Raw genomic sequence first — 18753 nt, 5'->3', positions numbered from 1 at the left:
CCATCTCCAGCTGCTTCAGCAATGACATTCATTCCATCATAAGGTCTGAAGTGGAGATGTTCACTGATGATTGCACAATGTTCAGCATCATTCACAACTCCTCAGATACTGAAGCAGACCATGTCCACATGCAGCAAGGCCTGGGTGATATCCAGGCTTGGGCTGACAAGTGGCAAGTAATATTTGTGCCACACAACTATCAGACAATGAGCATCTCCAACAAGAGAGAATCTAACCATCGCCCCTTGAGATTCAATGCCATTGCTATTGCTGAATTCTCCACCATCAATATCCTGGGGGTTACAATTGACCAGAAAGTGAACTGAACTAGCCACATAAATACAGTGGCTAGAAGAGCAGGTCAGAGATTAGGAATGCTGCAGTGAGTAACTCAACTCCTGACTCCCCAAAGCCTGTCCACCATCTACAAGGCACAAGTCAGCAGTGTGATAGAATACTCTCCACTTGCCTGGATGAGTGCTGCTCCATGAATACTCACGAAGCTCGATAGAATCCAGAACAAAGCAACCCAGTTGATTGGCAACCCATCCACAAACATTCACTCCCTCCACCACCGACACAGTGGCAATAGTGTGTACGATCTACAAGATGCACTGCAGGAACTCACCAAGGCTGCTGAGACAGCACCTTTCCATCCACAGACGCTACCATCTCAGAAGGCAAGGGCAGCAATAGATGGGAACACCACCATCTGGAAGTTCTCCTCTAAGCCACTCAGTATCTTGGCTTGAAAATATGTCACCATTCCTTCACTGTTGCTGGAACTCCCTCCATAACAGCACTGTGGATATACCTGCGCCATATAGACTGCAGCAGTTCAAGGCGGGAGCTAACCACCATCATCTCAAGGGCAATTTAGAACTCAGGATGGGCAATAAATGCTGGCCTATCCAGTGGAGCCCACAACCCATGAATTAATTTTTAAAATGTTTTAAGTGGTGGATGGGATGCCGATCAAGTGGGCTCTTTGTTCTGGATGGTGTAGATTTTTGAGTATTGTTGGAGCTGCAGACATCTAGGCAAGGGGAGAATATTCCATTGCACTCCTAAGTTGTGCTTTGCAGATGGTGGGCAGACTTTGAGAAGACAGGAGTGAGTTACTCTCCTCATAATTCCCAGCTTCTGACATGCTCTTGTAGCTACAGTATTTATATGGCGAATCCAGTTCAGTTACTGGTCAATGGTAACCCCCAGGATGTTGATAGCGGGCGATTCAATGATGGTGATGCCATTAAATGTCAAGTGGAGATGGTTATATTCTATCTTGTTGGAGATCATCATTGCTTGGCACTTGTATGGCATGAATGCTACTTGCCCTTTTATGATCAGGTAGCTCTCGGAGGTGGGACATCCTTTCTGATAGCAGCTTAAGTCTTGTTCTGAGCCAATTAATGGCCCTATGGCTGTTAATTTGGCTCGGACACTCCCAGTCACATGAAGCTTGGTGCAGCTTAATTTTAATCCAGGGAGGTGGTGCGGGTCACTGTCTTGGTGTGGAATTCTCCCCATGGCTCTATGACTAGGGAGTATAGTAAAAAAGATTGGAGCCAGACCTTTCAGGAGTGAGATTATAATAAAAACTTCAATACAAGGGAACCCTCTTCTGTAAGCAGCCAATTGATTCTAGATCTGAGGTGAGGTGACTGTCCCTGCCATCATGGCAGCATTTGACCACACATGGCACCAATGCCAGGGATCTACTCAACAGTTCCAGAACTCAGGGGCTCCCTCAACCTGTGACTGTGATGTCCCTTTAGAGGGTCACTCATTTAACTCCTTCTACTCGGCCCCTGTCCTGTTCCCTCTTCCTGTCTGAGCCGCAGGTCTTGCACAAGATATGGTCAATCTATTAGCATAGAAATTTTATTCTGAAGTATTTTATGAACATACCTGTGCCCATTCTCATTCTTTTTGTAGTTGTTGGATATTCTGTCTCGTTTGGACCTTCAGCCATGGTGCTGACAGATGTTCCCAGATTAGGATGTTCTGTAATAAATCTTAGACGAATACAAGGATTAGATGGATATATTAAAATCAGAAGAACATTGACAGCTTCAAACAGTGAGGCAATGCACAGCATTTATTTGCAGGATACCGTTAGAGATTTTACAATCTCACATATGTCACGGTGAAACAGATGTTAGATTTTTTGGCTGCTAGACAATGTACGACCTGCTCTCACATTTCTCCTCAAAAAACCCACGCTTGACCCCTTTGTCCTTGCAAATAACTGTCCTCCAGTCTCCTTTTCCCTCTCAAAGTCCTTGAACATGTTATTATCTGCAAAATCCATGCCAATCTTTCATGGAATTCCATGTTTGAATCCCTCCAATCAATGTGCAACCATTCCACAGGATCAAAACGGCTCTTATTGAAGTCACAAATTACACCCTTCCTGGCTCTGACAGTAGGAAATGAAATATTTTCATTCTTCTCAACCTGTCTACAGCCTTTGACATGGCTGACCACATCATTCTTCTCCAACTCCTCTCTGCTGTCACCCAGCTGGGTGAAAATGCGGCAAAAGTTCCCAGATCAATTCTTATCTATTAAATTGCAGCCAAAGAATCTCTTCCCACTCCCACACCTTTATCTCTGGAGTGCCCCAATGATGTCTCGTTAGCCCTCTTCTATTTCTCATCAATACGCTGTCCCTTGGCAACCTGGTTCCACATGTAAGCTGAGGACACCCAGCTCTACTTCATCACTGCTTCCTGTATCCTGACTCTAAACAAGTCTCTTTTACCCATCATCTATGCCTACTGGTCCACGCTGGCTCCTAGTCTCACAACATCTCATTTTAAAATCCCCAACTCAGCATTTCAAATTTCTCCATGGCCCCTCTCGTCCTATCTATGTAACCTCGAACAGCTCTGGGAACCATCGATATCTTTGCCCTCCATCTCTCCAAGTCTGACATGTTTCACATCCGGATGATAATCGTCCAAAACTGGGGGCCAAGTTCTGAGCTCTGAGCCTCCCTTCCTGAGCCTCTCAGCCTCTGTTACTTTTCTCTCCTCCTTTCAAATTCTCCTTAAAAACACTAACTCTCTGACCAAAGTTTTTGGTCACCTGCTCTGGTGCTCCTTCAGTATCTCGGTGCCTTTTTAAAAAGGAATTGTACTGCTTTTGTTAAGCAGCACGGGATGCTTTGTTAATGAAAGGTGCCATACAAATGCAATTTGTTGCTTTTTCTCCACTTGTGTGTCTCACTGAATGTCTGCCCATACCCTTGTGCCCAATCAAACTATCAGCCAGTGACCTATCATTTCTTTACTGTAGAAATATAAAAATGATTCAGTCTCGGATCAGTCTTTTCTCCAAATTACAAATTAAATTATTCTCCACGGTAATTTGTAAAGAAGTTTGAGACAATGTAAAATTTAGTTATCAGCTGTTTAACTCACATTACACCCACCCCCCACTGAACCAACCCCGAAACTCCCACTGACCCAGCCCCGCACCCCCCACTAACCCAGCCCCGCACCCACCCACTGACCCAGCCCCGCACCCCCCACTCACCCAGCCCCGCACCCACCCACTGACCCAGCCCCGCAACCCCCACTGACCCAGCCCCGCTCCCCCCACTGACCCAGCCCCGCACCCCCCACTGACCCAGCCCCAAACCCCCCACTGACCCAGCCCCGCACCGCCCACTGACCCGGCCCCGCACCACCCACTGACCCAGCCCCGCACCAACCACTGACACAGCCCCGCTCCCCCCACTGACCCAGCCCCGCACCCCCCACTGACTCAGTCCCGCACCCCCCCACTGACCGAGCCCCAAACCCCCCACTGACCCAGCCCCAAACCCCCCACTGACCCAGCCCCACACCCACCACTGACCCAGCCCCGCACTCCCCACTGACCCAGCCCCGCACCCCCCACTGGCCCAGCCCCGCACCCCCCACTGACCCAGTCCCGCACCCCCCACTGACCCAGCCCCGCACCCCCCACTGACCCAGCCCCGCACCCCCCACTGACCCAGACCTGCCCCACTGACCCAGCCCCGCACCCCCCACTGACCCAGCCCCGCACCCTCCCACTGACCCAGCCCCGCACCCTCCACTGACCCAGCCCCGCACCCCCCACTCACCCAGTCCCGCACCCCCTACTGACCCAGCCCCGCACCCCCCACTGACCCAGCTTTGTCCTATCTTTATTCCATTTGGCTTCCTAATCACTGGCTGAACTAACATGCTAATCTTTAGTGATTCATCTCCCACTGCACTCAAATCCCTCTGTACACAGAGCTCTGCAATCTCTCTTAATTTAAATAATATTCTGCTTTTCTATTCTTCCTGCCAAAATGGACAAGTTCATTTTTTTTATATATTGTACGCCATCTGCCAAATTTTTGCCCATTCACTTAACCTGTCTAAGCCCCTTCGTAAACTCTGATGTTCTCTTAACAACTTATTTTCCTACCTATTTTTGTGTCATCAGCAAACTTAAGCTACCATGCATTCTGTTCCTTCATCCAAGTTATTGATATAAACTGGATATAGTTAAGGCCCCAGCACTGATCCCTGTGGCACTCCACTAGTTGCAACTTGCCAGCCTAAAATTGAACCACTTATTCTGACTCCCTGCATCTTGTTAACTAACCAATCCTCTACCATGTTATTGTGTTACCCCCTCCATCATGAGGCCCTATTTGGTGCTGTAACCTTTAATGTGGCACCTCATCAAATGCCTTTTGGAAATACAGTGCACCACATCTACAGATTCCCCCTTATCATCCTTGCTTGCAACATAGAACGATTACAGCACAAGAGAACAAAAACAAAAAAAAGCTGGAAAAACTCAGCTGGTCTGGCAGCATCTGCGGAGAGGAACACAGTTAACTTTTCGAGTCCGAATGACTCTTCATCAGAACTAGGGAAAATAGAAAACAGGTGAAATATAAGCTGCTTTAAGGGGGAGGGGGTGGTGGGGGTGGGACAGGTAGAGCTGGATAGAGGGCCAGTGATTGGTGGAGATTGCCAAAAGATGTCATAGACAAAAGGACCAAAGAGGTGTTGACGGTGGTGACATTAGCTAAGGAATGTGCAAATGGTGACATTAAGGGTAGAAAGCAGGACGAGCGAGGTACAGGTAGTCATAGTGGGGGTGGGGTGGGGGGAAGGGATTGAAATAGGCTAAAAGGTGGAGATAAAACAATGGATGGAAATACAGTTAAAAATAATGGAAATAGGTGGGAAAAGAAAAATATATGTAAATTATTGGAAAAGGGGGGATCGGAAACGGGGTGGGGATGGAGGAGAGAGTTCATCATCTAAAATTGTTAAACTCAATATTCAGTTCAGAAGGCTGTAAAGTGCTGAGTCGGAAGATGAGGTGCTGTTCCTCCAGTTTGCGTTGGGCTTCACTGGAACAATGCAGCAGGCCAAGGACGGACATGTGGGCATGAGAGCAGGGTGGAGTGTTGAAATGGCAAGCGACAGGGAGGTCTGGGTCATGTTTGCGGATAGACGGAAGATGTTCTGCAAAGCGGTCACCCTGTCTGCGTTTGGTCTCTCCAATGTAGAGGAAACTGCATTGGGAGCAACGAATGCAGTAGACTAAATTGAGGGAAGTGCAAGTGAAATGCTGCTTCACTTGAAAGGAGTGTCTGGGCCCTTGAACAATGAGGAGAGGGGAAGTAAAGGGGCAGGTGTTGCACCTTCTGCGGTTGCATGGGAAGGTGCCGTGGGAGGGGGTTGAGGTGTAGGGGGTGATGGAGGAGTGGACCAGGGTGTCCCGGAGGGAACGATCCCTGCGGAATGCCGTCAGGGGGGGTGAAGGGAAGATGTGTTTGGTGGTGGCATCATGATGGAGTTGGTGGAAATGGCGGAGGATGATCCTTTGAATGCAAAAGCTGGTGCGGTGATAAGTGAGGACAAGGGGGACCCTATCATGTTTCTGGGAGGGAGGAGAAGGTGTGAGGGCGGATGCGCGGGAGATGGGCCGGACACGGTTGAGGGCCCTGTCAACCACCTTGGGTGGAAAACCTCAGTTAAGGAAGGAGGGGGACATGACAGAGGAACTGTTTGCCACATTTCTGTCTTCACCCCTTCCCCTGTCTCCCAGAAACCTGATAGGGTCCCACGTGTCCTCACTTTTCACCCCACCAGGATCCATATTCAAAGGATCATCCCCCACTATTTTTGTCATCTCCAACATGAGGCCACCACAAAACACATCTTTTCCTCACCCCCCGTCAGCATTCCATAGGGAGCATTCCCTCTGTGACACTCTGGTCCACTCCTCCATCACCCCCCAAATCCTCATCGCCTTTCAATGGCACCTTCCCATGCAATTGCAGATGGTGCAACACCTCGTCATTTACTGCTTCCGTTCTCATGATCCAAGGCCCCAAACACTCCTTTCAGGAGAAAGGGCGCTTCACTTGCACCTCCTTCAATTTTGCCGACTGTATTCGCTGATCCCGAAGCAGTCTCCTCTATATTGGGGAGACTAAACGCAGACTGGGGGACCGATTTGCAGAACACCTTCACTCAGTCTGCAAGCATGACCCAGACCTTCCTGTTGCTTGCCAATTCAACACACCACCTTGCTCCCATGCCCACATGTCCGTCCATGGCTCCTGCAATGCTCCAGTGAAGCCCAAGGCAAACCGGAGGAACGGCACCTCATCTTTTGATAGGGTAATTTACGGCCATTTGAAGTGAACATTAAGCACAACAACTTCAGACCATGAACTTTGTGCTAGTGAGTATAGGAATAGGAGATAGAAAGGATGAATGCGTGGCTGAAGAGATGGTGCAGGAGGGAGAGCTTTAGTTTCCGGAATTATTGGGTCTGTTTCTGGCGAAGTTGGGGCATGTACAAGTCGGAGAGTTGCTCATGAACTGGAACAGGACAAACATCCTTCTGGGGGGGGGGTTTGCTAGTGCTGCTGGCTGGGACGGGGGGGCGCAGCTTTAAACTGATTTGGCAGGGGGATGGGATGCAGAGCGGAGGTACAGTAGGGGGTGATGCACAGCCAAATATAGAAGGGAAACGAATCAATCTGGAAGGGAGATATAGACCTGTTAAGGCACAAAGCTGGATTGTGTTTACTTTAACCCAAGGAGTTTTACCAGTAAGGCCGATGAATTGAGGACATTGATTAACACATAGGAATGTAATGTTGGTGCTATCAGAGAGAGATGTTTGAGGGGAGGACAGGGATGGCAGCTAAATATTACAGTGTATAGAATCTTCATGTGTGACAGGGCAGGGTGTAAAAGAGGAGGTGCCATTGCCCTATTGATCAAGGGTCAATTGCTGCAGTAAAGTGGGATGGTATCATAGAAGATTCCACAAATGAAGCCATATGGGTAGAACTTAAAAAACAAAAAGGGGGGCAATCTCTTTGCTGGGAGTGTACTTTAGACCTTCAAACATTCAGGGGGAGAGAGAGGAGCAGATATGCAGGGAAATCTCAGTGAAGTGTAAAAGTAATAGGGTAATAATAGTAGGGGATTTCAAATTCCCCAATATTAACTGGGCTGCTCATGATGTGAATGCTGGAATTCTTAAAGTGCATCCAGGAGAGATTTTTGAGCCAGCATGTAGAAAGTCCTACAAGAGAAGGGGTAGTCCTGGCCCTAATCTTAGGGAATGAAGCCGGGCAATTGGGAGAAGTGTCAGTGGGGGACCATTTCGGTGACAGTGACCACAACTCTGAAATTTAAGGTACTTATGGAAAAGGACAAAGATGGGCTGGAAAGAAATTTACTGAACTGGGTGGAGGCCAATTTCAATACGATCAGTCAGGATCCGGCCAAAGTGGAGTGGGAGCAGCTACTTGTATGAAAGTTTACATCAGAGCAGTGGGAGTCATTCAAAAAGGCAATAGTGAGAGTTCAGGGCCAACATGTTCCCCTGAAGGTGAAGGGTAGGACCAACAAGTCCAAGAAACCTGCATGTCAAAGGGATATAGCACATTGAATAAGTTTATAAAGGTGGCTTATGTCAGATACAGAGGGCTGAAAACAACAGAAGCCCTCGAGGAGTAAAGGAAGTGTGAGTGGGTGTGGGGTGGGGCGCAGGAGTAATTAAATACTTAGGAGAGCAAAGCAGGGACATGATAAAACACGGGCGGGCAAGATAAAGGAAAATCCGAAGGCATTTTATAAATATATTAAGGGCAAGAGGATAACCAGGGGAAGAATAGAGCCCACTTGGGGCCAAAGTGGCAATCTGCGTGGAGCCAGAGAGTGAGGTTTTGAACGATTACTTTTCAGCCTTGTTCACTATGGAGAAGGACAATGTAGGTGTAGAAATCAGGGAAGGGCACTGTGATATGCTTGAAGAAATTAACATTGAAGAAAAAGGTATTAGTGGCTTTAGCAAGCTTAAAAGTAGATGCATTCCCAGGCCCAGGTGAGATGTACCCAAGGCTGCTTTGTGAGGCAAGGCAGGAGATTGCAGGGGCTCTGGCACTAATTTTCAAATGCTCTCTGGCTACAAGAGAGGCTCCAGGGGACTAGAGGACACCGAATTTGGCACCATTATTCAAGAAGCATAGTATGGATAAACCAGGTAATGACAGGGCAGTGAGTCTAACATCAGTGGTAGGGAAACTATTGGGAAAAAAATATGAGGCACAGGATTAATTTCCACTCGCAGGGGCAGGGATTAATCTGGGATAGTCAGTATGGCTTTGTCAGGGGGAGATCATGTCTAAGAAACTTGTTTGAATTTTTCGAGGAGGTGACTAGTTGTGTAGATGAGGGTAGTGAAGTTGATGTAGTCAACGTGGACTTAAGTAAAGTTTTTGACAAGGCTCCAGATGGGAGAATGGGCAAGAAAGTAAGAGTCCATTGGATCCAGGGCAATTTGGCAAATTGGATCCGAAATTGGCTTAGTGCCAGGAGGCAGAGTGTCAGGGTCAAAGGTTGTTTTTGCAGTTGGAATCCTGTAACGAGTGATGTACTGCTGGGATCAGTTATGGGACCCTTGCTGTTTGTTCTGTACATTAATGATTTAGATGTGAATATAGGAAGTATGATCAGTAAGTTTGAAGATGACGCGAAAATTGGTGGTGTTGTACATAGTGAGGAGGAAAGTCCTGTAATAGTGAGATATAGATGGGCTGGTAAGATGGCCAGAGCAGTGGCAAATGGAATTTAATCCTGAGGAGTGTGAGGTGATGCTTTTTGGGAGGACTAACATGGCAAAGGAATACACAATGAATGGTAGGAGCCTAGGAAGTACAGAGGATCAGAGGGACCTTGGTGTACATGTCCAAAGACCCCTGAAGGCAGCAGCACAGGTAGATAAGGGGGATTAGAAGGCATATGGGATACTTGCCTTTATTAGCCGAGCCATAGAATATAAGAGGGTGGTAATGTTGGAGCTGTGTAAAACGCTAGTTAGACCACAGCTGGATTACTGTGTGCACTTCTGGTTGCCATAGGAAGGATGTGATTGCACTGGAGAGGGTGCAGACAAGATTCACCAGGGTGTTGCCTGGGCTGCAGCATTTCAGCTTTGGAGAGAGACTGGATAAGCTAGCGTTGTTTTCCTTAGAGCAGAGAAGGTTGAGGGGGGTCCTCATAGAGGTATACAAAATTATGAGGGGTGTAGATAGGGTAAATAGGAAGAAACTTTTCCCCTTAGCAGAGTTGTCAATAACGAGGGGACATCAATTTAACGTGAGGTGCAGGAGGTTTAGAGGGGATTTGAGGAATTTTTTTTTCACCCAGAGGGAGGTTGGAATCTGGAACACACTGCCTGAGGGGGTGGTAGAGACAGGAACCCTCACACCATTTAAGTAGTGTTTAGATAAGCACTTGAAACACCATAGCAGACAGGGCTCCAGGACAAGTGATGGAAAATGGGATTAGAATAGATAAGTGCTTGATGGCTGGCACGGACATGAAGGGCCTGTTTCTGTGTAACTCTGTCTCTCTCTCTCCTCCATCTTTACCCCCATTTCTACACATTTAAAAAAAATACTTCTTTACTTTTATTTATTTTTAATCAATATATTCTATTTTTTATCCTTTTTCACCACAATCCCTCCCCCCCCCCCACAGGGACCATCTGTCACTGTTTTCTGTATATGTTGTGCTTTTACACAGCGCTATGCCTTGTTCTTCTATTACCTTTATACCATGATCAGCACCTTCTTTAGCTCTTACCACCACCATTAACACTCCCTTTGTTTTCTGTCCATGACATCCTTGTCCACCTCTCCTGAGCTCCCACCTAACACTAACCTTCTATTTTGCTCCACCTGCTCTGCCCCCTCTTAAATAGTATAAAATCCATCACATTTCCACTTCTCTTTAGCTCTGAAAAAGTCATATGGACTGGAAATGTTAACTCTGTTTCTCTCTCCACAGTTAATGACAGACCTGCTGAGTTTTTCCAGCATTTTCTGTTTTTACCTCCAACCTGGTTCTGAGAGTTAATCTATGCAGATGTTATCTGCAGTGTCCTACAGATTCATACCCCGAAGCTCGAAGATTCATTTAACTACGGTGCAACAAAGCTGGGTGACAACCACAAGATATGGTGCCTATAACCGAGCACCAGTAAAACAGGTTCTAGCATATTCCACCTGCAATGCCAACACAACGGCATAGTGAGATTCCCGCTATACTTGTAATACAGAGACCCAGGAGGCAGATGTTGTAGTTTGAATCCATTAAAAATCTGGAATTAAAAGTTTATTGAGCACGGAACCATTGACGAATGTTGTGAAAGCCCATTTGGTTCACTAATAACCTTTAGGGCAGGAAATCTGCCGTCCTTACCTGGTCTGGCCTACATGTGACTCCAGACCCACAGCAATGTGGTTGACTCTTAAATGCCCTCTAGCAAGCCATTCAGCTGAACCAAACTGCTCCAAATCCCCAAAAAAGGATCGAAACTGGACCGTCCACCTGGCATCGATCTAGGCACTGGAAATGACAACGGCAAACTCAGCCCTCACAATCCTGCAACGTCCTCCTTACTAGCAGACTGCGGCTAGTGCCAAAATTGGGAGAGCTGTCTCACAGGCTGGTCAAGCAACAGCCCTGACACAGTCATCCTCACGGAATCATATCTTACAGATAATGTCCCAGACACCATCAACACCCCTGGGTATGCCCTGCCCTGCCCTATTGGAGGGACAGGCCCAGCAGAGGTGGTAGTACGGTGGTATACACAGTCAACAGGGAGTTGCCCTGGGATTCCTCAACATCATCTCCAGACACCATGAAGTCTCCTGGTCAAACATGGGCATGGAAACCTCCTACTGAATTCCACGTACTGCCCTCCCTCAGCTGATGAATCAGTGCTTCCTTCCTGCCTAAATAGGGATGAGACAACCCCCCACAAACCTGCATTGTTTCAGTATATTTTTATATAAACTAACACACAGGGCATAATGTATTACTCAGTAGGGACACAGTGCTTGAACACCACTTGGAGGAACCACTGAGGGTGGAAAGGGTGCAAAATGTAATCTGGGAGGGAGACTTCAACGTCCATCTCCAAGAGTGGCTCGGTTGCTCCGAGCGGAGCAGGCCGAATACAAAAGGAAGTGACTGGCGGCAGACAGTTAAAAAATTCACTGGAGGCTGCACAAATATCCCCATCCTCAAATGATGGGGAAGCCAAGCACATCAGTCCATAAAATAAGGCTGCAGCGTTTGCTACAATCTTCAGCAAGAAGTGCCATGTGGATGATCCATCTCGGCCTCCTCCGGAGCTCCCCAGCATCAAAGATGCCAGTCTACAGCCAATTCAATTCACTCCACGTGACATCAAGAAACGACTGAAGGCACTGGATACAGCAAAGAATATGTACCCCGACAACATTCCGGCAAAAATACTGGAGACTTATGCTCCAGAACTTGCCCTGCCCCTAGCCAAGCTATTCCAATACAACTACAACGTTAGCATCAGCCCAGCTACGTGGAAAATTGCCCAGGCACATCCTGTACACAAAAATCAGAACAAATCCAACTCCAGCAAATTACCTCCCCATCAGTCTACTCTCGATCAATAGTCAAGGAATGGAAGGGGTCAGTAACAGTGCTATCAAGCAGCACTTGCTTAGCAGTAACCTGCACAGTGATGCCCAGTTTGAGTTCCGCCAGGGCCACTCAACTCCTGACCTCATTACAGCCTTGATTCAAACGTGGACTACAGAGCTGAACTCGAGGTAAGGTGAAAGTGATTCCCCTTGACATCAAGGCCACATTTGACAGTGTGTGACACCAAGGAGCCCTAGCAAAACAGGAGTCAATGGGAATCGGGGGAAAATCTCCACTGGTTGGAGTCATGCCTAACACAAAGGTAGATGGTTGTGGTTGCTGGAGATCAGTCATCTCAGCTCCAGGACATCACTGCAGGAGTTCCTCAGGATAGTGTCCCCGGCCCAACCACCTTCAGCTGCTTCATCACTGACCTTCTTTCCATGATAAGGCCAGAAGTGGGGATGTTCGCTGATGATTGCACAATGTTCAGCACCATTCACGATAATGGAGCAGTCCACGTCCAAATGCAGGAAGAGCAGGACAATATCCAGACTTGGGCTGACAAGTGGCAAGTAACACTCACACCACACAAGTGCCAGGAAATGACCATCTCCAACAAGAGAGAATCTAACCACTTGACGTTCAATGGCATTACAATCACGTAACCCCAACTATAAATGTCCTTGGGGGGGCGGGGGAGGGGGGGTGCGGGGTTACCATTGACCAGAAACTGAACTGGACTAGCCATATAAATACAATGGCTACAAGAGCAGGTCAGAGGCTTGGAATCCTGTGATGAGTAACTCATCTTCTGATGCCTCAATGCCTGTCCACCATCTACAAGGCACAAGTTAGGAGTGTGATGGGATACTCCCCACTTGCCTGGATGAGTGCAGCTCCCAGGACACCCAAGAAATTTGACACCATCCAGGACAAAGCAGCCCACTTGATTGGCACCACATCCAAAAAATATCCTCTCCCTCCACCACTGACACACAGTGGCAGCTGTGTGTACCATCTACAAGGTGCACTGCAGGAATTCACCAAGGCTCCTTCAACAGCACCTTCGAAGCACACAGTCATTGCCATCTAGATGGACAATGGCAGCAGATAGATGGGAGCATCACCAGCTGGAAGTTCCCCTCCAAGTCACTCACCATCCTGACTTGGAAATATGCCACCGTTCCTTCACTGTCACTGGGTCAAAATCCTGGAACTCCCTTCCTAACAGCACTGTGGGTGCACATATACCACATGGAATACAGCAGTTCAAGAAGGCAGCTCATCAGCACCTTCTCAAGGGAAATTAGGGATGGGTAATAAATAGTGGCCCAGCCAGCGAAGCCCACCTCCCATGAATGAATGTTTAAAATGCCAGCACTAACAGGAAACTGAACATCACCCTGGATGGCCAGAGTCTGAACAATCTCCACCTTTTCTATCTCGGCGTCATCCTTGACAGAAGTCTTACATACAAGCAGCACGTCATCAAGATAGCAGAAAAGTAACCTGCAACAGGCTCACAGTAAACTGACAAGTTCCTCATAGGGATCACAGGCCAACATCCTGAGGATCTCTCCTCTTGCCATCATGTACTCAAGTGCAGAATACTGCAGCCCAGTAAGATACCAATCTGACCACAACAAACGTACCAATGTACATCATGCTGGACTCTTTGACCAAATCACCTCCATTGGTTCCCTGCTCTGAAGAGCAGCACCCCCGCCCCCACCGCCCCACACCGCCCCACACCATCACCAACATCAGAAGGATAATTGCAACTGGCAAGCAATTGGCAAGTCTAGTCTAACCTAGAATGCTCTAAGTCAACAACTTCCTCAACCAACCAGCAGTATATCTACCATCACGCCGTCCCATATGGTTCAACACGCGACAGCGAGAAGTAACATCTGTGGACCCATGGCAGGAGGATTAGCGGGAGAAAACATACATCAGAAACCACTCTTGTTGTAGAGCCCACTGCTCATCCACCCAGCTTTGAGCTCCTAGAATGGGTCTCTAAAACCGTTTCTAGACTGACCAATGCTCTGTGCAGCACTCAACATTAGTGAGGTGATCTCATTGAAACATAGAAGAATCTGAAGGGGCATGACCGTGTAGACACTGAAAAGCTGTTTCCCATGGCTGGGAATCTAGAAGATGGGATTACAGATTATTCAGGGCTGAGATAAGGAGGAACTGATTCACTCAGAGTTGTGAATCTTTGGAATTCTCTACCCCAGAGATTGTGGATTCTCGTTTGATCTTGCATGGACAGCAGTGGTTCATGACGGGACCTCACCACCACCTTCTCAATTGGGGATGGGCAATATAAATGCTGCCTAGACAGTGACACCCACATTCAATGAAATAAAAAAAGGAAGGATATAAGGAGCAGGCAGGAAAGCAGAGTTGAGGCAGAAGAGTCATTATGATCAGGCATAGTGCAGCAGTCTCAAGAGGCTAAAGGGTCCACAGCTTATGTCCACAGCTACTTATGTTCCTATGTTAAAATCACGGCATTGCCAGATCAGGAGGCAATGCAGTAACACACTAACAGAGACTTACAGTTCACTGCCCGGCAGACAGGAAGAAAAGACACTGATGTCTGTAGAGGAGCAGTCAGGGTCACAGCAGCAGTCGAGTTCACAGACTCTGCCAATCAGGCCACAGGTACAAATGGGAAGAGCTGGAACAAGACAGAGAGAGAAATGTCTTACCACAGAGCACAGAAAGTATCAAAAACCATCTCCCTCCCATGTATGAATCCACAATAATTTTCTTCTCCATTTCCCCATATTAATCTGCAAACTTATACTCCCATTGCTTTCTACTTATTCAATTACTGGTGCCAGATATGCTCTCAAACCTTTGAATTAAAAATAGCATGGTGAATTTGTGGTCCAATTTTTATCGTGATGCAGGACCGAAGAGACTTCAAAGAAAACACACAGATATTGAGACATTTTTTTTCTACGTTATAAACAGAGTTATAGATTACAAAATTGAGGAAGTTATGTTCAATTTTTATCAATCACAGGTTGGGCCTGAGCGAGAGTTTCCGGGTCCCACACTTAAAGAGCTGGAGCAGAATTAATAGAATGGTAGCAAGAATGAATAACTTTACAAGATAAACTGCAGTGGTTAAAGAAGGTGACTAACCAACAGTTTGTCAACGGCATTTAGGAACGTGCAACAGATGCTGGCCTTGTCAGTGACACCCAAATCCAATGAAAGAATTTTTAAAAAAAACGTCAGTTATGTGAAGCCCTGGGAAAACTGGTGCTGTTTCCCTTAGAGCAGAGAAGGCTAAAGGGAGATTGAACAGAGGAGTTCAAAATGAGGAAGGTTTTGATAGTGAGGGAGGAAGTTTTTCCATTGGTAGAGGGGTCGGAAGCAGAGGAGGACAGATTTATGGTATCTGTAATTGGCAAAGGAACCAGAAGGGTGATGAGTTTTTATTTTAAATAGTGAGTTATGATGATCTGGAAGGAGCGATATGAAAGAGCGGGCGCAGAAGTAACTCCCCATCCTGCACCACCCATTCTCGCCACACCACCCTCCCCCGCCCCCTGCCAACTACCTGCTCTGATTGAGGATCTTAGGAATGTGAAAAGAATTGCTCGGTTGACAGAAACTTTAATGACTGGTGTGGGAGGCCAGGGCAAGGGGACAACTTTCCTAATATCAGAGTCACGCTTTCAGGAGAGCAAGTTAGGAAACATTTCCTGACACAAAGGGTGGGGGAAGTGGAGAACTCTGTCCCAGAAAATTTGTGCTCGAGAACATTCCGCACCATATCCAAACTGTTCCAGTAAAGCTACAACAGCTACAGCTACCTGGCTATGTGGAAAATTGCCCAGTTATGTCCTGTACACAAAGAGCAGGACAAGTCCAAGCCAGCTAATTACTGCCCCATCAGTCTACTCTCCATCATCAGTAAAGTAGCAGAAGGAGTCATCAACTGTGCTATAATGCAGCACTTGTTTAGCAATAACCTGCTCACTGACACCCAGTTTGGGTTCAGCCAGGGCCACTCAGCTCCTAAACTTATGACATTGAGATGAGAGTGACTGACCTTGAGATCAATTCTCCATTTGACTGAGTGTAGCATGAAGGAGCCCGAGCAAAACTGGAGTCAACGGGAATCAGGGGGAAAACTCTCTGCTAGTTGGAGTCATGCCAAGCACAAAGGAAGATGGTTGTTGGAAGTCAGTCATCTCAGCTCCAGGAGTTCCTCAGGGTAGTGTCCTCAGCCCAACCAGCCTTAGTTGCTTCAATGACCTTCCTTCCACAAGATCAGAAGTGGGGATGTTCGCTGATGATTGCACAATGTTCAGCACCATTAGTGACTCCTCAGATACCGATGCAGTCCATGTCCAAATGCAGCAAGACCAGGACAATATCCAGGCTTGAGCTGACAAGTGGAAGTAACATTCACACCACACAGGTGTCAGGCAATGACCATCCCCAACAAGACGGAATCCAACTATCGCCTCTTGATGTCCAATGGCATTCCCATCACTGAATCTCCCACTATCAACATCCTGGGGTTTACCATTGACCCGAAACTGAGCTGCACCGGCCAAATAAAAACTCTGGCTACAAGAGCAGGTCAGAGGCTGGGAATCCTGCAGCGGGTAACTCGCCTCCCGACCCCTCCAAAGCCTGTCCATTGGGCGGGGATTTGATGATGGGGGAGGGGGTGTTTGTGAATGACGGAGAGAAGGTCAGTGTTTCTGGGGAATTTACAGTATTTCTAGATAGTGAAAGCTTTGTATTGAAGTCACATTGTTGAATAGAGGGGCGGCCCGGGATTAACCTGCAGCTTTGGAGAGAAAAGGGCGCATTTGCGCCTCTCTTGAGGAAAATGGAGCAATGAGAGGCGGGGAGAATGGAGAAAGGCGAAAGGCTGCTTTTCCCTCCTAGACCCAGCTTCACTCTCACTCTGAAGATCGTGTTCCCCAGCCCAAGGTGAAGAATGGGAACTAATCCAAACAACATCACCAGGGCTGAGTGAGGAAATCGCTGCCATGTCGGCAATGCCGCCTTTCTAAGGTCCCAGGAAGATGAGGGGATCCTCCCAGTCCCGGGACTCACATTGAAAACCCAAAACTATTTACAGGCGATTTAAACTCTTCCCGCCTTTTCTCCCAGGCTCCGCTTTATTGCAATTTCTGCCCGGCCCCGCCCCCAACCCGGCCCCGCCCACAACCCGGCCCGCCTCCCCCCCGCCCCCAACCACGCCCACAACCCACCCCCGCCGCCCCACAACCCAGCTCCGCGCCCACCCACCACCAACCCGCCCACCACCCACCCCCCACAACCCGGCCCCCGCCCCGCACCCCCCCACAACCCGCCCTGCCCCCACCCCCCCGCAACAGAGCCCGGCCCCGCCCCCCCCGCCCCTAACCCCACCCCCCCAACCCCACCCCCCCCCACAACCAAGGTTTTGGGGGGGGGAGGAGGGAGGAGGAGGGGAGGGAGGAGGAGGGGAGTGGGGGAGGGGGGAGGGGAGGGGGTGGAGGGGGGGACAGGGGGGGGGCGGGGTGTCCGTCCATGCTCATGTCTGGAGTTTTGGGGGTGGGGGGGGGATGATCATGTCTGGAGTTTGGGGGTGGGGAGGATGCTCATGTCTGGAGTTTGGGGGTGGGTGGGATGGTCATGTCTGGAGTTTGGGGCGCGGGGGATGGTCATGTCTGGAGATTGGGGCGGGGGGGATGCTCATGTCTGCAGTCTGGGGCGGGGGGGGATGCTCATGTCTGGAGTTTGGGGCGGGGGGGATTCTCATGTCTGGAGTTTGGGGCGGGGGAGATGCTCATGTCTGGAGTTTGGGGGTGGGGGGGATGCTCATGTCTGGAGTTTGGGGGTGGGGGTGATGCTCATGTCTGGAGTTTGGGGGTTGGGGGGATGCTCATGTCTGGAGTATGGGGGTGGGGGTTGATGCTCATGTCTGGGGTTTGGGGGTGGGGACGATGCTGATGTCTGGAGTTTGGGGGTCTGGATTTTTGGGGATGGGGGGATGCACATGTCTGGAGTTTGGGGGGGTCGATGCTCATAGCTGAACCTTGGGGGGGTGGGGGGGATGATCATGTCCGGAGTTTGGGGGGTGGGGGGGGTCCATGCTCATGTCTGGAGTTCCGGGGGAGTGTTGGTGTGTGGGAGAGACCAGGGGGTTGGGGTGCGGGAAAGTCGGGTGGGTGGTGGTGCGGGTGAGTCTGTAGTGTGGGGGTGCAGGAGAGTCCCGGGTGGTGTGGTTGTGGGAGTCCGCGGGGTGGCAGTTCAGGTGTGGGAGTCTCTGGCTGAGCTAGGGGTTCGGGGTGACCGGAGGTTAAGGTGGGGTTTTGCGGCTGTCCGGACGTTGGGGGAGGTGGAGTTTGAGGGGGCCTGGAGGCTAGGGGCACCCGGAGGTTGGGTGTGGATTTGTGGGTGTCCTGGTCGGTGGGGCTTGAGGTGTCCCGGTGGGTGGGTGTTGGGGTGCCTAAAGGGCCGGGGGAAGAGTGGGGATTTGGGGGGGTCTCGGCGTTGGGCAACAGTGAGGAGTTGGATGTGTCCGGGTGGGCATGGGGGGTGTCTGGAAGTCAAGGGTGTGGGGTTTGGGGTGTCCGGAGGCTGGGGGTGCGAATAGAGGTTTGGGGGTGTCCTGGGGACTGGCGGGTGGGGTTGGCGGTGTTTGGAGTTCGAGGGGCAGGGGCGGTGGGTTTGTGGGTACCTGGAGTTCGGGGCAATGGGAATTGAGGTTGTTCGGTTGTTGGGGGCTAGGAGT

The 18753-nt window shown here is 49.1% G+C and overlaps 1 protein-coding gene across 1 annotated transcript in view; it reads right to left on the bottom strand.

The window, feature by feature from the left end:
• Positions 1-14673, bottom strand: part of LOC144691322 (NACHT, LRR and PYD domains-containing protein 3-like) — a 53045-nt gene extending 38372 nt beyond the window's left edge. Inside the window, 2 exon segments of the mRNA XM_078559324.1 lie at positions 1912-2007; positions 14556-14673. Of these exon segments, the coding sequence (XP_078415450.1) occupies positions 1912-1975 (64 nt within the window). The 5' untranslated portion in view covers positions 1976-2007; positions 14556-14673.
• Positions 14674-18753: the final 4080 nt, after the last annotated feature.

The sequence above is a fragment of the Cetorhinus maximus genome, chromosome 16 (assembly GCF_964194155.1).
Source record: "Cetorhinus maximus chromosome 16, sCetMax3.hap1.1, whole genome shotgun sequence".
NCBI lineage: Eukaryota > Metazoa > Chordata > Chondrichthyes > Lamniformes > Cetorhinidae > Cetorhinus > Cetorhinus maximus.
Note: the sequence above shows the minus strand (reverse complement) of the source record. Positions and strands in the feature narration are given on the sequence as shown.